The sequence below is a fragment of the Schistocerca nitens genome, chromosome 7 (assembly GCF_023898315.1).
Source record: "Schistocerca nitens isolate TAMUIC-IGC-003100 chromosome 7, iqSchNite1.1, whole genome shotgun sequence".
Taxonomy (NCBI): domain Eukaryota; kingdom Metazoa; phylum Arthropoda; class Insecta; order Orthoptera; family Acrididae; genus Schistocerca; species Schistocerca nitens.
In genome coordinates, this window is record NC_064620.1 from 272,300,871 (window position 1) to 272,328,018 (window position 27,148).

General features: G+C 37.9%; 1 protein-coding gene across 3 annotated transcripts in view; it reads left to right on the forward strand.

Annotated features, from left to right (window-relative positions):
* The window catches only part of LOC126195813 (anoctamin-1-like), a 248,873-nt gene extending 221,924 nt beyond the window's left edge, over positions 1-26,949 (forward strand). For all 3 annotated transcript variants that reach the window (XM_049934452.1, XM_049934453.1, XM_049934454.1), the window contains 8 exons: positions 6,082-6,246; positions 6,340-6,543; positions 10,106-10,203; positions 19,557-19,708; positions 19,800-20,005; positions 20,097-20,269; positions 20,343-20,448; positions 21,208-26,949. In XM_049934452.1, coding sequence (XP_049790409.1) covers positions 6,082-6,246; positions 6,340-6,543; positions 10,106-10,203; positions 19,557-19,708; positions 19,800-20,005; positions 20,097-20,269; positions 20,343-20,448; positions 21,208-21,456 — 1,353 coding nt within the window. In that variant the 3' untranslated portion in view covers positions 21,457-26,949. The remainder of the gene's footprint in view (positions 1-6,081; positions 6,247-6,339; positions 6,544-10,105; positions 10,204-19,556; positions 19,709-19,799; positions 20,006-20,096; positions 20,270-20,342; positions 20,449-21,207) is intronic.
* Positions 26,950-27,148: the final 199 nt, after the last annotated feature.

The window sequence follows — 27,148 nt, forward strand, 5'->3', positions numbered from 1 at the left end:
CCTGCAGCCCGCACACACTGCACGCAAGAAGTTTTGCATGCCGTGACCGGTCCTGCCTAAGAAGATAATCTGTGGTTTACCAAAAACACGCTTGGCAGTATTTAACGTCAAGCCATGTTGTCCTAAACTGTTTGATAACTTCTGCCAAATGTTGTTGGTGCTATACTTAATTTGTAAACAAAACCGCTTTTTCCTGCTGCCACTTAATTTATTTTTCCCAGACGCGTTTCACTTTTTTCTTGTTCTAAGCCCTAAGACATCATCAGTGGGATCTATAATGATACAGTTATGTTATTTTTAGATTATCAATCATTTCATGTAACGATTTAATATGTAAAAAAGTAATTACTTACAATTTGCTGTGATCTGCATTTCCTCTCATCTGTTCTGGAGGTCGCACTACAGCTTTTTTACTGACATATAAGCAAAATTTTGAGTTCAGACCTTTTTAACACTGTTCACCATGTTTCTCTTTCTTTTCTGTGGTGTACTGTTGTTCTTTTGCTACTCGATATAACTATTCCTTTGGCCACTGTGCTTTTAACAACATAAATATTGCAGCTGCACTATGTGTTTCCTCCTCTTTGGTGTGTTTACCTACTTGTTGCCAATATAACAAAGTTTATGATCAAAACCAACTTCTATTCATGATGTTTATGTCGTGTGTGTTTGAGAGAGAGAGAGAGAGAGAGAGAGAGAGAGAGAGAGTGAGTGTGAGTGTGTGTGTGTGTGTGTGTTGAAAGCTCTGGTGACAGCTGATTTGACTTTTCATTTCAATGTTCTGTGTCAAATCAGCTGTCACCAAAGCTTTCTGCCACTTGCTAACAGCTAGTACATTCATACATCCTGTAGTAGACGATAATGCACCAGGAAGTCAGCTCAGATTATGAGATCTGTGATGTTGATAACCATGAAATTCCAGGCAAAAATATGCCGCAGTCCCGAGTCCAGCTCAGTATGTTGTGTACCACAAGTCGCTATAAATTACTGTCTGTGCAGAAAGATAGAATGAAGTTGGCAGCCGACTATTTTAGGTTAAATTCCATGGATAAATGCACAAATCTGAGTCAATGTCCACAAGTTGTGAGAAAACAGCAGTTCACTTATCTGTTCAGCTGTTGGGCAGTCATAATCTCTGCACATAACTGCCGACACACTGTTGCACGGCATCACTACTGCATTGACTGATGTGACGTTATTGAATCTTGAATTGTCATCCAGATCTGCAATGGCAAATAATGGCATTTCTGTCTAGATGCTGTGATAGCCTTAGTCTGGACCAGAAGACGGGTACTCCAAAGCATATGTAAAGTGTACTCAGGTATGATTTTCACGTTTATCTTGGTGCATAAGTGTCTCAGATATTGTAACAGCTTTCAGTCTCTTATATCTTCTTGTATTAGAACGTGATGCTTGCACTCTTCTTACGAGGCAGAAACTGTCCAAATCAGTTCTGTCGTGAATTTGTGATAAGAACCTTGTGCAAGAGAAGCAGTAATTATGTCTTAGACTTCAGCTGCATAATGGTGGTAGAACTGACTCATCACCAGAGCAAATTTGTTTGAACTAGTGTAGTAACTATACCCACGTAATGGAAGCTTGCTTCTATATGCTCAAACCAGAGCACTGGATTGTGAGGCCAGAATGGAGACAGTCTCAAGGCAAGTCGCAGTACCAACTATCCTTCAGCAGCAATGAGTCTCGCATTTTTGTTAAAAAATTCGTAATTCACTCTCAAGTATTGCTTCTTCTGGTCTTTGTAGGCTGTTCGCATTGGGCAAAATAACCTCAAGGTTACCAATGTCCAGCATGGCTAAGCGTTAAATGACCAAACGTAGTACATTGTCTTATTTGAGTAACCTGAATGTAAATAGCACATGGAAGATGAACGTTCGTGTACCAGGAATAATAAACTTTTAACAAAACAAACAAAACACAGAAGGTGACAGTATTATGGAAAGGAGATTGTGATTGGCAGATAGGCACAAGAAAAAGACTTTTAAACAAGTGTGCTTTCAGCCAAAAGGCCCTCTTCTGAGTTAGATGACACACGCACACACATAACCACTGTGTCTGGCTGCCGAGGACAAACCGCGAGCAGCTGTGCATGATTGGAGAAGCAGTCTTGGTGGTGGGGTTGAGGAGGAGGCTGGGGCGGGAAGGGGGAGGGATAGCAGGGTAGGGGTGGGGGACAGTAAACTGCTGCTTGTGGGAGCATACACAGGATCAAGGTGGAGGACAGACATTAAGGCAGCTAGGTGCAGTTGGCAGGTTAGATGGTGGGGAGGGGGGGAGAGGTAAAGTTGCGAAGTAAAAATACTGTGGGTGCACTGGTGGACTAGAAGGCTGTGTAGTGCTGGAGTCAGAACAGGGAAGACAATAGGTGGGTGAATCACAACGACTAAGGAAGGTTGAAGTCAGGAGGGTTATAGGAATGTAGGATATATTTCAGGGAGAGTTCCCAGCTACAAAATTCAGAAAAGTTGGCATTGGTAGGAAGGATCCAGATGACACTGGCTGTGAAGCAGTCATTAAAATGAAGAACATTGTGTTGGGCAGTGTGCTCAGCAACTGGCTGGTCCAGTTGTTTTCTGGCCACAGTTTGTCGGTGGCCATTCATACAGACAGACAGCTTGTTGTTTGTCATGTCCACATAGAATGCAGCAGGGTGGTTGCAGCTTAGCTTGTACATTACTTGAATTGTTTCACAGATGGCCCTGCCTTTGATGGGATAGGTCATCCTTGTGACCACACTGGAATAGATGGTGGTGGGAGGATGTATGGGATAAGTCTTGCATCTAGATCTATTACAGGGAAGTGGGCCATCAGGCAAGTGGTTGGGAGCAGGAGCTGTGTAGGGATGGACGAGGATATTGTGTAGGTTTGGTGGGTGGCGGAATACCACTGTGGGAGGGGTGTGGAAGGATAATGAGTAGGACATTCCTTGTTCAAGGGCATGACGAGAGCTAGTTGAAACTGTCACAGAGAATGTGGTTCAGTTTCTTCAGTCCTGGATGACACTGAGTCATGGGGGGAATGCTCCTCTGTGGCAAGACGGTGGGACTTTGGGTGACTGGAGGGGTAAGGCATGGGAGACCTGTTATGTGCAAGTTTGGGAAGGTAATTATGATCTGGGGAAGCTGAAGGCTTCAGTTAGACCCTTGGTATATTTCAAGAGGGACTTTTCGTCACTACAGATGTGGCAGCCACAGCTGCTGAGGCTGTAAGGGAGGGTCTTCTTGGCATGGAATGGATGTTAGCTGTCAAAGTCGAGATATTTCTGGTGAGTGTTAGGTCTGATATGGACCAAAGTACTGATGTAGTCAATGGATGGAGCGGAGGTCAGCTTTGAGGAAGGTGGTTTATTGATAGCTGTATCCCAGATTTGTTTGTAGGTGATGCCTTCAAAGGAAAAGTAATTGTGGTTGTGGATATAGTTGTTCGTGTTGACCAGAAAGGAGGTTTTAGATTTGGAAACTGCCGGGTTTTGAGAAAGGTAGTGTTCAGTAGCTGCAAGACCATGGGCATTAGGGATGTTAGTGTAAAGGAAGGTGGTATCAATGTGATGAGCAGGGCACCATGGGGTAAGGAACAGAAACTGTGGAGAATCATGGAGGAAAGGGTTGATATCTTTTAGATAAGAGGGTAAGTTGTGGGTAGTAGGCTAAAGGTATTGTTCTGTGAGAGCAGAGATTATCTCAGTGAGGAGAAAGTAACTGGCCACAATTGGGTATTGCTGAGTGGTTGGGCTTATGGACTTTAGGAAGCATGTAGAAGGTAGGAGTGTGGGGAACAGGGGGAATGGTATGGGGGAGGGGGGAGAGAGAGAGAGAGAGAGAGAGAGAGAGAGAGAGAGAGAGAGAGAGAGACTGGTTTGTAGATGGATGAATCAATCGAGAGATATTGTTTCTTTTAGTCTGTTTCTTTTGTCAATGAGTTCTGATATTTCTGGGGTTGTCTAAGGCTTCCTATGTTCTAATTTCCTTATTCCTAATCTGTCGGTGGCTGCACATACTGGAATTCCTGCACAGCATCTGCCTTCTATAGTTTGTATATTGCCCAATTTTTTTGTTATTTCAGCTGATACTTCTTAAATCTCGTTTGCTGCAATAAGTGTATGGGCCTTATTGTATTAGCACCAGTGTAACTGTGAGTACAATCCAATTAAAATTACTTGGTAGTTGACATCTGTCACTTGCTGCTATAGAATTGCCACATCGGTAGAATTGCCACATCGGGTGCTGCTTGGTTAGAGGTGTCATGCAACTGTGGCAGGTTACTTCACAAGTGCTGAAGTGCTGTTGCATGTACTGCTGAGTAATATTGGAAGTGGCTGTCATCACTTATGTTGGGAATTTGAGATGCTCTGTCCACAGCTGATTTTAAGTAACCACTGATTGAATGGCAGCAGACAACACATTTTATAGCTTTCAATTACATCCATGTCCTAACCTAAGCACAACCTAGTGATACGCCATGTATCTAAGAAAACGGCAGTCAACAGTTTGTAGCAGAAGTATTAATCATGCTCACTTTGTTCATGGCAATTAAAGCTGACCTCAGTGGGCCAAACTTAAGGTAGAAATATTTCTGTTTCAACACGAAAAGTGAACTGTAATTTCTCACTTTCATTAGTTACCTGAAACTGTCCTCACACTGGCTACACGAGCTGATGTGATACCAACCGATGCACAGTCCTGGTTGGGACTCAGTTATAAGATATAGACGACACAACAGACTCCAAATGAAAAGAAAGAAAGGAAGGAAAAAAAAGAGGAAAATAGAAAAGTCAAGATAACGATGAAAATGACATGACGAGGATTATTAAGAAAAAAATTACATTTAAGCCAATTAATTGAATTAAAAAAATCATTCACTTTGATTAAGATTTAAAAAATTATAAATATACTGCAGGTTAGAGCTGTATCTTAACCACTATGCTACATCATTACTTCACATTGCAGTTGATATTTACTCCTCTACAGCACCAAGTTGCAATGATTATTTGTTGCCTTTGAAATGTTCAACATTATGTGATGTCATTTGAAGCTCACCTACTGTAAGCTAACCCCTGTGATGATGATGATGATGATGATGATGATGATGACTCAATATGTGATGCCGAATCATGTCTTGTGTGAAAGGCTCCAGTGCTGTTAAGCTAATGCTGTGTATAAAACAGTGTTGATTTAGTGACCATTTTGTGTGTGTGTGTGTGTGTGTGTGTGTGTGTGTGTGTGTGTGTGAGAGAGAGAGAGAGAGAGAGAGAGAGAGAGAGAGAGAATATCATGTCTTATGAAAGGGAAAATAAAAGAGGCAGACACAGGATTCGGGATCCAAACACATTACAAAAGAAAGCCGGATAAGGAATCAGATGTGAACTGACCATTTGTTGTGGCAGTTTGGCAATGGCAAACAGATTAGGGTGACAGAGTGCACTCTGATTAGAGGAAACCAGCTCCAATAGATGAAGTGTCAGCTAACAAGCAATTTTAATAAAGGCATAGATTTCATTTGATACCTGTACCTCTGCTTTACTGTTACATAATTAGTCATATTACTGCCAGTATAGCCAGGGGTCTTCAAAGCATAGTATCTTCTCTTTGGAGCTTTGTTACAGTTTTGTTATAACCACCTCATGTTGTTTACAAAATTCTAATTATTTCTCACCTCTTAATCACCGTTTGAATTCGTTCTTCCCAATCAGAACTTACTAACACATTTATGGTTCACTTGTATGCCTGGTGATAAAATTTCCCGTGATAACAAAAATGTTCATTATGAAGTGATTTATTGTTGACCATTCATTGAACTGACTTAGAGTTTGCTATATGTTTTATATCTTCAATTTTTTTGCTGCTTTTACTAAAAGTGTTAAGTCATTGGAAAACAGAATTGTTTTATTTGAATCAACTTACACATTCAAAACTTTGATACAAATCATCCATACACTCACAAAACAAATGTATTTTGACTCAGTAAACCACTCTTCTGCATAAGCAACATAGTGTTTTTCACTATTTTGGTTAAAACAAATGCAAAAATTTTTAACCAGCCTTAATTGACATTATTATGTTACAGATTGCTTTGGCCGTTGGTGCTGTTTTTGGAGTTGTACTTTATCGTATGTCAGTTTTGACCTCACTGTCACTGTATCCAAATAATGATGCCACGGGGTACATAACTATGTTTATACCAGCAACAGCAGCTACAATCAACTTGATATGCATTATGACTCTTAACTGGGTACGATACAATGTTATTTCTTTAGCTATTGCTGTTTTACATTTATTCTTTACCATGCCAGTTGACCGCTAACATCTGAAATGTCTGTTACAGTTCTACGACTGGCTAGCAGTTCGCCTCACTGAATGGGAGCTTCTTCGTACACAGACAGAATTTGATGACAGCCTTACATTGAAGATCTATCTATTTCAGTTTGTTAACTACTACACATCTATTTTCTACATAGCATTTCTCAAAGGAAAATTTGTGGGTTATCCCTCAAAATACAACAGAATTCTTGGTTATAGACAAGAGGAGGTATGTTTTTATGCTCAAATTCCTATTTTCTTTGACTTGCTGTGTATTAATGTCTATGCCTTTTCAGAGTGATTATTTATACTTTAACCTATTCATACGATCTTTACAGCCCAGGTGGTCCAATGTCTGTTAAATACTGTTGCTTTTGTGCTATTTCCTACATAAATTTGGTTACCACAAACACAAAGCCATTAAAAAACTTCCTAGCAGATTAAAACTGTGTGCCAGACCGAGACTCAAAATCGGGACCTTTGCCTTTCGCAGGCAAGTGCTCTACCAACTGAGCTACCCAAGCACGACTCTCACCCTGTTTTCACAGCTTTCCTTCTGCCAGTACCTCGTCTCCTACTTTACAAACTTCACAGAAGCTCTCCTGCGAACCTTGCAGAACTAGCTCTCCTTGAAGAAAGGAGGTAGAGCACTTTCCCGTGAAAGGCAAAGGTCCCAAGTTCGAGTCTTGGTCCGGCACACAGTTTTAATCTGCCAGGAAGTTTCAGATAGCGCACACTCCACTGCAGAGTGAAAATCTCATTCTGGGAACAAAGCCACTAATTTGATAGACACATTCTCCCAAGATAGAAAGGTATTGCACAGATCATCCCTTTCCCATCTACCCTCGTGCTTCACCACTCTCTTGTTTTTTCTTCCTTTGTTACCTTCTACATTTGCTGTCCACATATCCTTGAAGCCTTGCAGTGTGCCATCTTAGAACTTCAGTAATGTTCATCAGCTGCTGCTTCTGTGGCAGTACTGGCATTGTAGTGTTTTTGCTTAGCGACTGTTCTCTTGCAGTGCTTGATTTCCCTTAATCTCAGAACAGCAAGTGCCCCGCAGTATGCTACATGTTATTGCTCATCCTCAAGTATGAAGGAATTACCTCCTGGTTCATTGCATTTACATCTGTTCTTCCTCCTTGTCTGTACATTGTAGGCATATTACTGATATGAGGAGACAGAATCACTGGCCATAATTTACCTTCAGGAGGTGGAATTGTGTGTACCAAAGTACGAAATTATACCATAGCTTATGGAACTTTATGAGGTAGGAAAGCCGGATAGTTTGGGGAGGTTATCAAGAAGGGTAGGTCACTCAGACTCTTGTCGAAGGAGAAAACAGGTCTACCCTCTCTGATCAGAAGTACCTGGACACCTCCATGTAATGTGGAATTGACTAACAGATGTCTTGAGAGATGGACCTGCCAGTAATAAAGGAGATAGGGTGCAAGCGTATTACGTCAGGTTGTCAGCAGAGAAGTGGTAACACCAAAATGGGTTAGTCAGGAGAGCTCAGTGACTTCAAATGTATACTTGTCATTGGATGTCACCTGAGTAACAAATCCATTCAGGACATTTCAACCCTTCTAAAGTTGTCCAAGTTGATTGTTGGTGATGTGTTTGTGAAACAGAAACACAAACACAAAGAAACAACCACAGCTAATCCACGACCAGGCAGACTTCATGTACTTTCAGATAAGAATGTCAAGCACCGCAGGGGGTGCTTGTAAAACTTTGCATGAAATCAGTGGAAGGAATCTTTGTGAGTTCCAAAATACTACCAGCAGTCCAGATAATACAATGACTGTTTGTATCAAGTTAAATGCACAGGGTACAGTGGTTGAGAAGCTCCTCATAAGCCACACATTTCTATAGTCAGTGCTAAGCAACAGTTGAGGTGGAGTAAAGAACGATGCCACTGGACAGTGGATGTCTGGAAATAAGTGATTTGGAGTGTTCAATCAGGCTGTACCCTGTGACAATCTGACAAAAGGTTTTGGGTTTGCTGAGTGCCTAGAGAATGTTACATGCCATCTTGTGTGATGCCAACAGTGAAGTAGAAGGTGGTGCAGTGATATAGAGGGCTTTTTGTGGTTAGGTTGTTGTTCCCTTATTGGAAAATACTAAATGTGGAAGGCTGCACACACATTACAGTATTGTGTACAGTGTACAACACAAGAAGTTTGGAAATGATGATTGTATCAACATGATGATGTACCCTATCATAAAGTAGCATCTGGAAGGCCATGGTTCATCGACAATAACATGAAATTGGGATGGCTTTCCCAGAGTCTTGACATAAACCCAGTGGAACATCTTCGGGATGACTCAACTTCACTCCAGACCCACTGTCCATCGTCACTACCTTCTGTGGTTTCAGATCTTCGGGAGGATTGGGCTGCCATTTTGTCACCACAGACATTCAGACAGCTCGCTGATTGTGCCCCAACAGAGTTCAAGCTGTCATAAAGGCGAAGGATGGACACACCCTCTATTAATGTCTACTAGCAAGTGTCGGGATATTTTTCATTAGAAAGTGTGTGCCTCATCCAATAGTACTGAGAATTTCACCTACTGAAGATAAGCCATTCTGCCTCCTTGTAAATTCATAGCTTTCTCAAGTTTTTTTAGTAGATATATTATCTTTCTTATTACATCTGTTTCTTCAATTGCATACAATAATTGCTGTAGTAATTTCACAATGCAAGTCTTTTCTAAGACCCCAGAACTGTTTGATAAGATTCAGGCATAGTTATTTGGTCCAATGTATTCATTTCTTCATTCTCTGTTCCTTACACTGATTGCAGTGTTCATTCCATTTTCCATGTAGTGGCATTTTATCTAGCTCTGGGAATCATATCAGTTTTTATAATGGCTCTCAGGTGATTGCCCTCCAGCAGGGAATTCTTGAACTGAAAATAACTGCTGCCTTTATCCAATTATTTTCCTCTACTGATAACTATAAAATAAACATATAGCATTTCTTTGTTCATGGCAGTTGTTATTTGTTCATTTTCTATGCATTCTCAGAAATTCCACTGGGGTGTAAGTTAGTCAAGAGCCTTGTGAAGCTTCTTCCATTGTATGATTTGCTGTGGCTGCCTGCATACTCTTGAGATGTGTGTGTGTGTGTGTGGGGGGGGGGGGGGGGGGGGTAACTTTTTAGTTTCCACCATCTGAGACCTGTGAGCGGTCAAGGACTAAATTTCTGACTGCTGCGTACTTCCATGCCACTGTAGTAAGGCCATTTACAATTAGATGTTGCCAGGTATGTTCAAGGCATTGTTTATGGTTGACTACCCTGCAGCCATTCATCTCCTATGAATAATTACTGTCACCTTGTGACTGGGAATGTATCATCATGGTTTCTTGCTCTAGATCTATGGTGCTTTGTTTGTCACAACTACCTCAAACAGGCCTTGGCTCTCCATGCTTAACAATAATCTTGGCAAGGCAAGGCTGACACACACTGTAAGTGTGTACTGTGCTTCATTTGCCCCTGGGATTATTAAGAATCAGTGTCTAAGGACATATACCTAATCAGTGAAAGGTACCACCTCTCCCAGCTCTCATGATCCATCATCACCAGCAACAGCCATGTTGGTATGATAAGGAGTTTAGTGGGGGGAAATTGAGATTACAACCTTGTATCATCCACACAAAATAAAACAAATCTACAGAATATGAAACTGGAATGACATATTGTATTCAATCTTTTTTATGCATTTCAGATTATGATTTGTTGTAGTTTTTATTGTTTTTTTAGTTTAAACATCTCTTAATTGCAGTGCAGTCCAGGTGGTTGTCTTATGGAATTGTGTATACAGCTAGCTATTATAATGATTGGAAAGCAAGCAATGAATAGCATACTGGAAATGGTCATACCGTGAGTATCATATTGACAGCAGAGTATCGTAAATAGGATTTGTTCATCAAATAGTATTAACGGTTAACTTATTCCCAGTTAATTACTTCATTTTCAAGCCATAAATGATATTGACATCTGACATCATATGTACTTTAATATATTATTTTGTATCTACAATTAATCATGGCATTAGATTATGTTTTAGAATTACAAACTTACACTGTAATTGGGTATTTAAACTAATTTGCTGTAGTGAATAGGTGAAACAAGCTAATATTTCTAACGGTAACATAGAGGAAAGTATATTCCCACTAGCTGGAAGCTTATTCATGAACTGGCAGCAGTCACAGCTAATACAGGAGACATTGGGAGATGTTATAACTCTCATATTTTGATTTGTGAGAATGTCCTTAAACTATCCCCCCCCCCCCCCCCCCCCCTTTAGTGTACCATATTACAATCAGCTGCAAATGAAGCTGTCTTAGAAATTAAAGTCCAATAAATGTTTTATTTTGCTTCTGATTATTTTTAAAGAATATTACAAAACCTCAAATTGTAGGAGATGGTTTCACTCCACTACTTACTCTTGATCTGGTAACTTTAGTTTCTGGGTTATAGATTGAAATTCATCGATGGCATGTGCACAATTGAAGCCTCATAATCTGAAATAGCTTTCGTTGGTGATGTTCAATGATGAACACAACACACTTGTTTTAAATTTTTCATGATTCTACGTTCTTTCAAATAAAATATTTTCATTGGAGAGATGATCAGTTTCTATCAATTGGAAGTTGTTTATGTGTTATTCTACTGCTAAATTTATCAAAAACTGCCCAGCTAATTTTCATCCAAAACAGTTTCATTATACATCCAAGTAACACACCCTTACTTCTTGATGTCATAAAAAACCACTCAATGGTAGCTTTTCACACAGTCTATTCTTTCGTCAGGGGCACTCACAGGTTTTCATAACAGTAGGGGCAAAACCTTTCCCCCATAAGTTTGATTTATAAATTATGAAGACAATGTTATGTGCTCATCATTTTCTCCTATTAGTTTCTATAGCACAATTTAATAACTGGTCAAAATTATAAACATAAACAAGGTAACAGCATAATTGTAGTAAAACCTATTTCTAAAATCCCAGATTTCACATTTTCCCATTCCTCTAGGAAAAACACAGCAGTGTTGCTCAAGAATGTATTCATACATTGGTAACAACTTGTATCAGATATGAGTCCTGAAACCAAATTATCGACATTGTACCAATGTAATGTTAATTTGTGAAATATCAGTATTAGTGTGCTAATTTCTAGGTTAATTGTTGAAACTGAACGATAAAAAAAAAATTGAGAAAGAGAACATTCAAGCGTGTTTAAAAGGATTTGCCTAAAGAAGAAATCAAATAGCTTAGAGAAATATTTCACATGCCTTTGAATGATGGTTGAAAGAATGTACAGCTGATGAGAATTTAAAGTTCAATATTTAACTTACAATCTTAGAATTTTGAAGAGTATATAGGATATTTGTCTGGAGGATTATGTAGACCGTGAAATCTTCTGCTCTTCAGCTTTTAAATACTATTGCCTTACATACAATCCGCATGTCACAGAACCTTCCACTCTCCTCAGAACCAAAGGGCCATGTTCAGTGCTGGGGATAGAGCTGCAAATTGGGAACTTTGTTGAAACTCCATGTACAAGGTTGCTCTTCTCAACCTTCTCTTCCAGTCACTGGAATGACTCAAGAGTGGCGTCAGAGCCCAGATAACAGGCATCATATGTTTGAATGTGCACCACAATCTCCTGTTGATTGCACCCTGTTCCCTCAGTCGCAGCTGGAATAGCCCCTTCAACATGTTTAATGAGGGCCCCAGGCAGACATACTGAGTGAAACTGGTGTCCTTTCCTGTCCTTTGTTGCCATTTCCCTAAGGGGTACCATAATTTGCCATACATTTGAACTGCCAACAATTAATAGTCCCCTACCCTGTTGCGTTTGCCACCTCCTGAGACTGGATAAAACAAGTTTCCCCAAAACAGGTGAAGTGAGTCCCACTGGATCAGTTTCTGTTTCAGTGAAAGATAGCACCTCAAACTTGTTGACTGGGGGATCAGTACTACACCCTGAGTGCTCCCTCACCCCTGTCCACCCTATACAGGAAGCCTAGATCTACCATTGACATGCCACTTGCTGTCAGGTGGATGGGTAATGACAGATCCTGTACTTTCTGCAGAGGAGACAGGATCCACGGGATAGGATAGTACTTAAGGTACCTCTGGTACAGGTATCACAGGTACATGCCTCTCAGCAGCTCTTCCTACACACTGATTCACAACAGCTGCCAATTGTTTGACAGTAATCAGGGCAATTTCCAGTTGCTTATGAACTTCAGTCAGCTCTTCCCATGTTCGAAGGGAACTGCTCACTAATTTATGGTTCTAGCTTAATTATATTTTTTTATATTCACTTTTTTATCAGGAGAATTAGTAAACGAAAACAATGGTGTTGACATCACTTATAAGAGAGACATTACTTCTTGGCCACACACAGTCTCTTTCCAAATATTTGGGGATTCTCCATTGAAAAATATTTGAGACTGAAAAACTGTTGGAACTTTTTATGTGCCATTGGGTATACAAGATGAGAGAGATGTCAAGGCCACACAAGAGCAGACTACATGGTCTGCACAATCAACCAAAAAATATCCTCTTGTTCTCTTTAATATTATAAGAGTCTAAGTTAAACAGTGGATTTAAAATTCTCAATTTGCAACACATTTGCTGCATGTGATTTTGAGCATCATTCAGTGGCATGTCAAATGCTCCTCTACTCCATGTTATTTCTTACTTTTAGACACATCATTTCACAAAAATTTTGACTTCCCTTTTTTTCAAGCATTATTTAGAAAGCATGGAATGTAATGTATTTAAATATCAATTGGTATTTGTCTTTTTCTGCAAACTTAGACCTCAAGTTGGTCAATTTTGAAACCCCATTTGCCCCTCCCCACTCTTTGTTTCACTATGAATATTTGGACAGAAATCTATTGTGTAATTTCTAGGGAGTTTTGTTTTCACCCCACTCAGACATATTGATTCTCCAGTTGTTTCAGCTGGCATTGAAAGATTTTTTAACTCTGTTGCATGACAGCAATCAAGCCCTCATTTCTGAGAATCTCTGCATGCTGAGTGCCGTACACTCCAATAGCTCTGAGCTGGTCACACAGCAATTGTCATATATCTTTGAAGAACTAGACTTCTTAAAGAAAACCATAGTGACTTTACATTAATTATCCTTTCTTCAAACTTTAGATCCAACTCGTATATAGTTTTTCATTACTCACTTTATATATACAGGTGGTGGACCAAACTATGGAAACGCTAAAATCACAACAAATTACCATGCATAATATGCCGTAGCAAATCTACATATTGGCATTCAAAAAAGCTTCCACTCCTCTCGCTATCAATAAATACACATTCTGTATTGTTTTCAAGAGAATCTTGTACATTTATCATTCAAAATAGTGGCAAGTTCAGGTAAAAATGATAGAGGTGGAGAGCAATCACGCAACCTCCTTTCCAAAGTAGACCAGAAAGGGTCAATAATATTGTGATCTGGTGACTACAGTGGCCATGGGAGATGCAACAATTCAGCACCATGATCGCAAAACTAGTCCTTGACTATGCAAGCTCTGAATATAGGAGCTCTGTCCTCTTTAAACACAGCATCACCATTGGGGAACAAACATTCTACCAATGGATGGACCTGATCTACCAAAATGGTCACATAATCCTTGGCAATACGGGGACCTTGCAGAATAACCCAGGGGCCATAGAATCCCACAATATGGCTGCTAAATCATTATCAAATCCCTGGCACATTTCACTCTTGGCACATAAACTTGGCCAGAAATTGGAAACGGTGTGCAACGAGACTCATCTGACCGAATGAGTTTCTTAGTTTGTTCCATAGTTCATGTCTTATGGTTTCAGCACCACATTTTCCAGTTACAGGCACCTACATCACTGATGATTGGTTTGGGAATTCTAATTCACATTGCAATTCTCTTCTTATGTAGCTCCCTTTGTGTTGTTTGGTTCTGAGAGAGTTTAAGAGTGCAACATTTCATTCTGCAGAGACTTTTGCGGCTGTCATTCTCTTATTTTTCATCTGTGTTCTCTTCAATGACAGTCTGTCACAACCACTTGACACATTGTGACTTAGCAGATGATGATTTTCCACTTTCCCTCTTTACAATATAAATCTTTGATTTGGTTCCTCTTGAAACACCAAAAACTTTGGCTACCTTCATTATGGAGGCAACCACCATAACTGCATCACCAATTTGCCCACATCTGAATTCACTTAGCTCCAATATAATGCACTCACAATTATACAGAATAGTGTTCCAATCATAGTTGACACTTGCATCTTATTGAGGATATTGCACAGACTCCATTCGTGAGGCTGCAGGCTTAGCTAGCATCTGCATTTAAATTCAAGCTTGCATTTCTCATAGTGTTTCAATATTTTTGTCCAATCCGTCTTCTTCTCACAGCATTACAACCCTGTGTGAGTTTTAACTTCATCAACAAGTTTCCTCCATTCTGCCCTCTCCAGCATGGTTCTCCGCCATCCTCAGACTCTGAGAGATTTTGTATCTTCTTCCACATCATCTATCCACCATTTTTGTGGCCTTCCTCTGTCTTCTTCCAGTTGGCCTTCATTCAAAAATCTTTTTAGTTGTTCTTCCAGTATCCATCCTGAAGACATTATTCTACTTTTTATAGTTCTTACAATGTCAGCTCCTCCTATGAGATGGCCAAGCTCAGTACTTGTCCTAGATCTCCAGAAACCATTAATATCCTGAACTGCCCCTTAGACGCAGCACTCTATGTTCAGATATCCTGAGCTTCTGCTCCGCAACACTTGTTAGCGTCCATGTTTCGCATCTGTTGATTACAACTGGCCTGATCATGATCTTATATATTTGCAGCTTCATCTGCCTATTTAATAATCTAGAGGCCAACAATTTCTTAAATGTGTGGAAGCATTACCACTTAGGATGCGCAGTTGTATTTCAGTTGACATGGAATTTGTGCTGTTAATATTAGAGCCCAGATAGTAAAGGTTTCGTGCATGTTCAAAATTGAAACCATCTGCTGCTAGTCTGTCCAAGTTACTATTTTCCTTCCTGGTGAAATGCGTGTACTTAGTCTTTGTTTCATTCATAGAAATGCCTCTAGCTTCTCTGGCTTCTTTCGGCTTGCATATTATCCTCTCTAGTGATACCCTTCTTCTACTAATAATTGCTACATCATCAGGATATGTGCATGTCTGAATCAATTTTGTGCCTTCGTAACCAGATATCTGAAGCTTCCACATGGCTGCTTCGAGTCAGATTAAAAAGCATTGTGGAGTGTGTGTCCCCTTGTCTGACTTCTTCACTAATGCTAAACCAATTGATTAGTTCTCCATCCACTTGCACAGCAGCCTTGGAACCAGCCAATGTTGCTTGCATAAGTGAGACCTACTTCGATGGTATACCAAGCAGCAGCAAATCATTTAGCATTTGTGCTTTATCAAGACTATCAAAGACCTGCTTGAAGTCTACATAGGTGTTATGAAGCTCAATGGTACACTCCTATGCCTTTTCTTGTATTTGCCTCATCACAGATATCTGGTCTGTTCTTGACCTATTAGGCCAAAATCCACACTGATACTCCCCCAGAATCTCTTCTGTGTATGGTGCTAACCTATTGTAGGTAAGATCCTATAGGTTACATTCAGCAGGGTAATTGCTCAGTAATTTGAACAGCAGGTCTTGTCTCCTTTCTTGTGTATTGGTTGAATTACACCTAAGATCCATTCTTCTGGGAGTCTTTCTTGATTCCATAGCAACTTAATAAGTTTGTGGACAATACTCCATCTTCTGAACTTCCTCTAATGTTGGTCTGGATCTGTGGTATAACAGAGTGGATGCTCATTCCTGGTAGGACTGCCCTCCAAAATCCCCTTGAAGTATTCTCTCCATCTATCCAGAACATCTTGTTTATCTGTCAGCAAATTTCCCTCTTTGTCCTTAAAAGTTATTTTCAATCTATATTCTTGAGTTCCTTCTTTAATTTTCTTGTAGAATTTTCTGCTTTCATTCCTTTGGTAGCGCTCTCCCATCTCCTGTATCTTTCTCTTCATGGCTTCTCCTTTTTTCCTACTGCATACCCTTGCTGCCTGTAATGCCTGATTTGACCTAGTATTCCTTTGCAAGCTTTTCAGCCATGCTTCCTTTTTCTGTTCCACTGCCTGTCACCATTAATCATCATAACTAGTCTTCATTCCTGAGTCTCCTTGTTTTCCCCAGTATTTCATCTACTGTTGGTCCTAATGGTATCTTTAATAGAATTCTATTCTTTGTCTGTATTATCTCCACCATCTTTCATTTGTAATTCCTGTCTCAATCTGTTCTGGTGCTCCTGAACAGTAGATCTATCTTTCAGTTCTATATTCCATTTCTTTACTGTGGCACAACTTCCTTTGGCAGCCAGACCAAGTTCCTGTCTCATTTTGGCTCCTACTAGGTAATGGTCAGAATCAGAATTAGCTCCTTGGTAAGTGCGCACATTTTCCATATCACATGCTCACCTGTTTGATATCAAGATATGGTCTGTTTGGTTTGCTTCATTTGTTCCTGGCGTTTTCCATGTCGCTTTGTAGATATTTTTCCTAGGCAAACAGGTACTTACAGTCTTCAACTTGTTTTCAGAAGCAAACTGGGAAACCCTCGTACCATTATTATTATTATTATTATTATTATTATTATTATTATTATTATTATTATTTTCCTCATGCAGACTTTCCTTACCAAACACACTTCTGAATGCTTCTTCCTTTCCCAATTTTGCATTATAGTCATCAAGAACTATTTTGGAATTATACCTGGGTATTTCATCACAAACATCCTGTAGTTGATCACAGATGTTGTCCACAGTATCTTCATCTGGTTCTTCTGTTGCTGCATATACATTCACAAACGTCACATCGTGAAATTTGCCTTTCATACACAGAGTACGTATTCTTTTATTATGTGGTGTGAAACCAATAACAGGTCTATGCATATCCTTTGAGACTATAAACCCAACTCCATACTCCCCTTGTCTTTCATCTTTTTCTGAATAGTACAGGGAGAATTTCTCCTTATAAATCTCTCCTCTGCTCTTACCTTCCACCTGATTTCCAGCAGTGCAACTCCCATTCCATGCCTTAGCACCTCTTCTGTGACACTATTCATTGCTCTTGTTTGCAACAGTGTACGCAATTTCAATGTTCCGAATTTAAGCACTGGTAAATCCATATTCCTGTTTCCTAGCACAGTTTGTCTTCTTCATGGCAGTCCGGCATTCCTCATTGAATTATTTGCAATAATAGATTGTTTGCAACACTGTGCTCAACCCCCAACCTGGAAGACCGGGCTTTCATTTCGGGGTTAGCTCCCTTAGAGGGGTTGATGACCTAGCCTATAGAGCCCCCCTACTCTATGGTGTGGGACACACTTGTCTGGCTCCTCAATCGAGACCACTCTGGCTTGGGTGACCGTGCCAGTAGCTACACTACCACCAGTACGTCTCTCGACCTCATGAAAGCATGCAAAGTCTCCCGCCCGGCACTGAAAGTGTCTACGATAAGGCAGTGTCCCAAGGATAGGTGCCCAACCCCTGTATTATATATAATTATATAATATGTATATAATAATATGTGATTTTTATGTCATTTTCATGACTTTTAGTGATAATTTTAAGTCTTAAAAATCGGTACACTATGGTTACAGCTGCTTTTTCATATTCATTAAGTAAATTCATTCTCACTAGGGGCAAACCCCCCCCCCCTCCCCACACGCGCGAGCGCGCGCGCGCACACACACACACACACACACACACACACACACACACACACACACACACACACACACACACACACACACTCTCTCTCTCTCTCTCTCTCTCTCTCTCTCTCTCTCTCTCCCCATGCCGCCTCTCCCACACAGCCCCAGCTTGTGAGGCCCCCTGGTACACATGTATGTAACATTACTTTACAGTTCACTGAATTCCCTTTCAACATGTGGCCGTAATAGTCCACTAGCAGAAGTTCACTATTTAGTGACAGTTAATGAAATCATATTTCAAATCTCAGTTTATTATAATTAATACAACACTTTGTTATCTATTGCCCTAACATGTCCTGTCATTAACAGTACAAAATTTCGTGAAACACTAAGTATATGCAGCTAGTTATAAACATAACTGTACCCACGGTGTCACTTATTTTCATTAATGTAATTACCCCCAAAACTGTTAATGTGATCAGTGTGATTATAATTGTAACTGCACTTTCATCAAGATGGTAGTTTGATGATAGCAGTTTGCAGACTATCAATAGACATTAATTGAGTGTAAGGCTGACATAGGAACATTGTACATGGATCTTATCTTGTCAGATATTAGCTGTGAGGTTTCACGGAGATGTTACTCATATGCTCTCAGCTCTGAGGTGTGGACTTGTTATGCATAGATCTTAATATGTTGAGTGTCAGTTGCATACTGAAGATTTTTGGGAGGGGACCAGTACTTATAGATTGTCATAATGTAATCTTGAGTATTATATTATAGCCTGTAAAACTTCAGGGTGAGACTTAAATAATGTAAATGATCTGTTAGTTCCAGTAATGATTTGGTTTAGCTAAAAGATAGTTAACTGGCAAATTATGAACATTCTCAGTACTGTTTGATTAGTGCACTGTATGCCCCTGTGGTCGATTACCTGTTTGAGTAAAGTTGCTATATTGGAAATTATAATAATTTAGTCAGTTCTTTAATTTGAGGGCTTAATTGAATAATGAAGGATGGTATCTGGTTCAGAAAAATTTAGGGCAACAAAATTATAAACTCAAATCCTGGAACATAAAGGCATACTGGCTCAAACGGGAAAAGTAATTTTGTATGTTTGAACTTAGCTACAGATAGATTCATTAGTTTTCAGGACACTGAAAGACTTCACTGAAAACAATGAAATGCTGGGTTTCTAATGAGTGGTGCCATTACTCTCAAATCTGCTAATTAGCTGATACTACTTTTACAATTGCATGCTGTAGTAACAATTTCAAATTATTAGATACTATTCATTAACACGATTTCCAGTGAAACTAACTGTACTGTTGTAATCAGTGGATTGAAAAGTGCAACCTGAATAATAGATTAATGAAAAATGTGGTATGTACATTGGTTCGCCAACTACAATCTCGTTAATTTAGTCTGTTATTTTGATTTAAAAATTCTCCCATCCTTATCTTGTAGTTTATCATTTTATGTGTAGGCTGCTACAGAAATGGTACAACACTTTCAAACTGCTAACTGGACTTGGAAAAGAAGATGATGCAAAAGCTGTGAGCAGCACTCGCTGGGCCCAAGATTATAGGCTTTTGGACTGGGGTCCAAGAGGACTTTTTCCAGAATATCTGGAAATGGGTAAGTACATATTTAAAGAACATTGTGAGCTATGTTTGTTTCTATTTTATTAATTAAAAGTGCAAGGTTAATGTAATTTGAATTTTCCTAGTTTTACAGTATGGATTTGTTACAATTTTTGTCGCGGCCTTTCCACTGGCTCCATTCTTTGCGCTTCTCAATAATGTGCTTGAAATGAGACTGGATGCAAAGAAGTTCCTGAAATTTTATAGGCGTCCTGTGCCTCACAGAGTTAAAGATATAGGAGTATGGTTTCGCATACTTGATATAATTGGAAGACTAGCTGTTGTGACAAATGTAAGTAGTTTATCCAAAAGTGTAAGTTATAGGGAAAAAAATGGTATTATGAGACAACATTCATTGCTTCATTGTCACCTTCTTTTTTCAGGCATTTATTATTGCATTTTCCTCAAATTTCATTCCACGTCTAGTGTATATGTCAGTGGTCAACCCAAACCATACAGATGAGGGTTTCCTGAATCATTCGCTAGCATATTTCAATACATCAGATTTTCCATCACACTATGCGCCCCGCCATCCAGAAAATGTCACAATGTGCAGGTAAGTGTGCTAAAATATTTTACACTGGGCTATAGAGTTGTATGTGATTTCTTATGTGTGTAACTCTTTCTAGGTACTTAGAATATCGCAATCCTCCTTGGGACCCTCGTCCATATAAGCGGCCACCCATTTACTGGCATGTTCTGGCAGCAAGACTGGCATTTATAGTTGTTTTTCAGGTAATTTATAATTTTTAAATATCAAGTTTTGGACTTGCTGAAGTGCTTAGTAAAAATTATTGAATATTATTTTGTAGTAATAACTGCTACTTGTATTTGTAAGAAACATGTAATTTATCAAGTGTGTTACCTTCTGCATATGTATCACATTTTAAGTGGATTCTTGTACATAACTGTAAGGAAGTTAGCAATATGAAAGTGAGAATCCCTTTGTATTCTGTTGTTCAGACATGTAATGTGACTGAAATAATGATCTAATAGCTTTAAATGTTACATAAGGTACCATACATTTCAATTCACACTTTCATGCAACTTGGTGTTTGGTGAATTTTGTTACCTGATGAAAGCTGCACGCAACAGTAGTCAAAACATTGTTAGTTTTATTTACTTCATAATAAGGTCACACATGTAGGAGAATTTTATTGATTGTGATACTGGTGGTCTATGTTCAATGAAAATTATTATTTTTCGCAGAAGGAAATTGCTGTTAAATGTTTTTGTGGACATATTAGCATATAATAAAAGCATTAGTCAGTGCTGAAATGCATGAAATTCCAAGGATTGTGTAAATGCAAAATTTAAGAAAATGTTGCAGCTTATACAGTAGTTTTTGTTCTCTCACCAGACTTAAATCATTAAATCTCCATGTTATGCACCTTCGAGGCAGTATTTTGATTTAATTCTAAGTGTAATTACAGATTATGTGTAGCTCAAGAAATGTTTGTCTTAAAAAATCCTCACTGAAAATTTCACTTTCAGAATGTTGTGGGAGTTGTGATGGCTGCAGTGGAGTGGTGTATACCTGACATGTCTCGGAAACTGCGGGATGAAATAAGACGTGAAGCATATTTGACAAATGAAATCATCATTAAACAGGAGGCAATGAGAGCTCGTGCTCGCTTGAGTCAAGTCAGTTCCGGGGAATTCTTGGAAGCTGAGAGAAAAGGGGGATCTGGTGAAAATGGAGTTAGACATCGTGAAGGCCAATGGAACAATCTTGTTGTTTGAGTTGCAAGTTATTTATTATTTTCTTAATAAGGTAAAGTGCATAAAAAAACCACTGTTGTAACTTTACAGGCTTTAAGCAGTTAATTTATTAAAAAATATAAGTGGCTTATGTCAAGAGAAGCCAGCACTGTGAATTTTTTTTATAAGTTCCTTTTGGTATGTTTTACTCTGAGGAAGTAATAATCACATTCGATTTCATATTTACTTCAGATTACTAATAATGTTATGTAAATGTATGAAACTGCTTCTAATGTTGTAGAATGTGAAAGTTTTCAACAAAGATCTATATCCTCAAGGCTATTTTGTATATAAAGTTGTATTCTAAAGATAAGAGGCAGTAAAAATTTTGTGGTCACATATCTATTATTGCCAATATATTTATATTTATTAACATATTTCAGAATTTCATATCTTCATTGCAATAAGAGGAACAGATCTGAAATATATTTTGCTACTGAAATAGCGAAAGTTTATGAAAAAAATGTAGCAGCTAGGTTTTTACATGAAAAAGCAATTTGGTATTGCTTTTCAAGTTGTCAGTTGGTCAGTAAAGAGTCCTTTTTATTTTGTTTATGATGGAATTGAATTCTGTCAATTTTGATAAGTAGTTGAGGCAATGTGAAGTTTAAGCTTTCCATAGTGTACATTGTAAATGTGTGTTGTGGTACTGAATGTTGGTACTTAAATTTTTATTGTTGAATAATGGATGAACAATTTTATGATGTGTTGTTTGTAATATGATTTTTATATTCTACTCAGTAAATGATAATGAAGGGATAGTCTAGCTTTCATTTGTATATTTAAATGTTACAGATGTTTTTAGACATTTTATAATTTTTTGCTAATCCTTTAATTATTGATATAAATACATCACAATTTATATTATTTATAACAAAAAATAATGTAGTGTAAAAGTTTCAGTTCAATGAAAGTGATTCCAAATTTGCATTTATAATGTGATTTATGAAAAGAAGCAGATCCTACTGCCAAAATACTTTGTCGTTTTATGTGATGTATGCTTTGTGCCTGCACTTTAAGCTTTCTCTGGTACCTGAAATTAATGTTAGTTTGATATGCATTTAATTAAAGGAAAACAGTCTTGTCATAGGCATCATAGTGCATATATATTTCAGTGAAAATGTTATTGTACAGAAAGTTATACATAAAGACACTTTTATAAACTTTTATTGAAAATTATGTTCCACTTATTAAAATGCAGTAATACAATATTTTCTGTAACTGGTAATCTTTTTGCCTGTATGACAACTAATCAGAAATTTACCAAAAGTGTTTGTAGACTGGTTGTTCTGCATGTCACCTATATTTATATTCTTCCAGGTAATGTGTAGGGTTGTGAATAATTGAATCAATATAAGTTATGAACTCCATAGGAATGTATTAGGATGTGGTAAGCACTGTGAAATGGGTACCCATGTGTATCATTAGGGAGCAAAAATTTGCGTGAACTACTAATAGATGCTGTTTTTCACGATAAAGGATGACAGCCAAAAACAGTTGCAGGATAAAAATTTATTAAAATTCTTGACCAAGGTTTCGGTACATATAAATATACCTTCATCAGAAGTAAAAAATCTAAAATTACATCATGCAATGGAGATTAATAAAACAATTGTGCCAAAGGTGTCGTCAATAATTGAGACATCTTCTCCATTTGTACAACATGACTATGGGCACAGGGTCAAAGCGAACAGTTTAGCACCATTACTTCGCGTGTCATCCTTTATCATGAAGAATTTCAACAGTTGCTGTTGCAGCCATGGTTAAAATCTTGAAAGATTCAATTTTGAGATAACTGAAAAATAAGTTAAGTGGAATAACTGCAAAGCTGCACATGGATGCCAAACAATATAAAAGAGAAATTTTTTCTGGTTGCATTGGGGTTCATTTTGATCTCCTGCTATAATTGTCTGTATTTCAGTAATCTCTTACAAAAATCTTACAGGTACTGCTAAATTTATCTTTACCTGTAATAAATGGAACCTGACTTCCACCATGTCAGTTAAGGGAGTTTGAAATTTTAGAGTGCTGGTCATTATTATTATTACCTACTGTGACATTATGTAGTACATACTGTCCTGTGCCTCTTTGCCTGAGATTAAGGTTTTTGTTTCCTATGTGAACTCATACTGTCCCATTAATAGCTTCATAAGCTTCGTCTCAGACTTTACACCCATGTAATTCTGACCGAACAACTCATTATTTGTTACATGAACTCAATGATGAGCTCTTTTTGCCATGTTCCTGTACATTATAAAAAAGGAGCGACAAAATATCTACGTACAGAACCAGTGACAGCTCATCTGTTTAGCCATTTACACCACAACTGCTTACTACAATTCATTTCTGGAGATCTGCTAAGGCCTGTGTACCACGACACAGTAATATCCACTTCGTAATGGCATACAGTCAACTTAGAAAAGGTTTGAATAAAATGTTACATTCTAGCTACTCTAGAATTATGATTACTTTAATAGTTCCTTGTTTTTCTTCTGTTTAATTACTCTGCCAACATCTTGCCAAATGTATGAATCTCTTTTTCATTTGTGCCTTTTAGTTGCAAATGTCAAAACGTTTTTTTATGACTAAGAAATGCTAATTTAAAATGTGACATTTAAACTGTTAAGGCTGTAAATTCAATCAAAATTTAGATTTTTGTAATAAAAATATTTACCTAACAATTTGGGGTCAAATGCTTCAGCTGTATGTTATTCTGGTCTACTTGAAAATATTGCCAGTGTTTCCCAGGTGACCATACACCCCAAAAGTTGTACAAATACTAAAACTGAGGTGTATTTTCTGGCCAGTAAATATCTTCAGGAGCGGAAATTTAATTAATGACACATGTGTACCCTACACAACCTTTTAGAACCAAAAGTTTCTTCCTTGGGTCGTAGAGAAGGAAATGTTGGGGATGACAAAGAGAAAGGGCAGGTTACTCAGACGCCAGAATGAGAGGGCTTCTGTTGTGAGGACGGGGGAAAAATATAAGGGTCTTAAATTGAATAGGATGTCCATCACAGTCTAAGAAATCCAGCAAGGTGTGTATTATAAGCAAAATTCAGTTGAATACAAAGATAGCTGATTCAAACAAAGTATGAATTAAATTGTATTAGTTGATAATGACTTTGCTGAAGATGTAATCACATTCGGAACTAGACCCAATCATCTAATGTCTTCAGTTGAAGAAAAAAATCAATGAAGGAAAACACCAATTTCCATCTACAGTCTTCTGCTGTTGACTTTCTATTCAGAAGTAGAATAATACTATATTCAGTCATTTCTTTGCTAGTGATCTATGTTTTTAAAGTATTTCAGTGACATATATTTGTTGTCAGCAGAATATTTACTTGTTGTTTGATGTGCTGAAACCATGATGATTAAAAAATATTAGAGAAGTTAATGGGCAGATTAGTGTTCATGTAATCCTCTCAACATAGCACATTTCCAAATTCTAATGTATGTTTACTATTCATTGATAGCCATAGATAAAAGTGTCTTGGCTATGTCAAACTATCCAATATACAGATTATTGTGTTTTAAAAGGAATTAATTGGAAATGTTTCATTCTGACTTCATCATCATACTGTTGTTGACCTCAGTTAAAAATCAAATAAATAGATGGGCAATTTTTACGTCATCTTGAATTTGACTGTCTGTCTAGTGTTGCAAACAAAGTATAATTACAGACACATTATAAGCCGCAAAACATACAAAAATGGATGGCAACCTTCAAGAGAGATGCATTGTGGAAAACATTAAGAGCAGTCTAATCCATGATAACAGTGTATTTGATATCAACTTTGCTTGAAGCAAAAATTTCTTGAGAAAGCTTTATTTTGGTTAATGTCAGTCTTGAGTGACCAGCTAAGATCTACCCAGTTTTTTCAAATGGTAGACAGGTTGTATGCCACTCACCAATTTTCTATAAGTGAGAGAGCGGTTGACTTTTGTTATTTTCATTTATTGTATCACCCTACAAATTTTATCATCATAATAGTTGCCAGAAGTGCATAAAATATCTAACACTTTATCTAAGTTGTGTTTATGTTGTATGCAATGCTAAGAGTCATCACAGATGCTGACAGAAACTGTGCCGAGTATGGAAATTAAAAGTGCAGCACAAATAACTAGCAAATTTTATTAAGACATAAAATGTTATGAATAGATAATCTCCTCAAAGTCAGTGTAAAATAGAGTGCATCTGTGTAAGAGCCTCTGCCACTCATGTAATCTGAAAATATCAAGTGTTACCAACAATTTGATCACTGGTGCATTCTGATATGTGAAGAGCTTTTTTACTGCTTTATAATGATGTACACTTTTCTAAGTTTGTACTCTACTTCATTTAATGGTATGCAGATATATAGAAAATGAAGTTATGACTGAGCTACAATATTGTCATGTACCATATTTTTATTCTCAAGGTAACTGGTAATTTACTGTGTGTGTGTGTGTGTGTGTGTGTGTGTGTGTGTGTGATACACAGCTTTGACAACTGTTTATCTTGTCTTATAATGTAATAAGTTTTTTTAGTAACTGTGTCATTAGAAGACTGTATTCATATTCCATTTGTTGCTTCACCCTCTCACTGCTGTCGGCGTGTATACATGTTCTGCAGTGCTGTTACACAGGTGCTGTGTATGTGCAACACTTAGGTTTTATCTACAGTGCTATGGATGTCTGCATGCGTCCTGAGCCACAAACCTCTCACTGTGGACAACTTTCTTCCATATCTCAGTGATTACAAAAGTTTTGAGTATTTGTCATACAACATATTTGCCTCATTTGCTATCACTTGCAAAAAACTTCATTTTGATATCATGAATCATTTGCGGTATTACAATTGTTATGGCTACATGATTCATGACTAGGTGCATCAGGCGTAGCAATCCTTTGCGTATAAAATCAAGTAACTTGAGAATGAAATGACATACCGTTGTGATTGCAGTTTTAAATGAAATTTTGATATCTTTCCTACATTTCATTCACTGCATTGTATGAGATAAAAGCAACCATATACAAAGTTTACACAGTGCGTTTCATCTCGGCAAACTCTTTTAAATTTTGTGCAGAGTTTTATTTAATTTGAAGCAGTGCAGTAAGTGTAATGGAAACACAAGAAATGCAGTTCTTTTTCAAGTGAATATATCAGACTGTAAGGCATACAAAAATCAATTTTTTTCATCCAGTAGTTTTTGAAAAATCAGATTATGAGTATTTCATAGTGGCTGGAATGATGTCTCTCAGCACAGGCACCAGCATTTGGTGCACTGGTGCACAGTACATCCATGACAAAAGCCTGCTCATCACAGAATGTAGAGGGCACGCCATAGCAGTTAAAGGGTTAAAAAGCATTTAAAAACTCAGGGACAGGATGTTTACTTAAAATCACTACAAATTTTGGTTTTAGCCCTTTTATTTTAGACTTAAGGTATATCAGTGTAATGTACAGAATAATAACTCATTCCATGGTTTTACCAAGATGCTTGATATTTTAATAGTTTAATCCAAATGTATTTAAAATCAAGCTTCTTTCCACGTAGCAATAAAGTCTTTCAATGATTCTCTATAATTTTTTCCAACAGTTTCCTTTTCTTCTGCACTTTTGCTGCTAAAAAAATCTGACAACAGAACAAACAAAGGAAACTCCAGGTAGAATATCAACAATGTA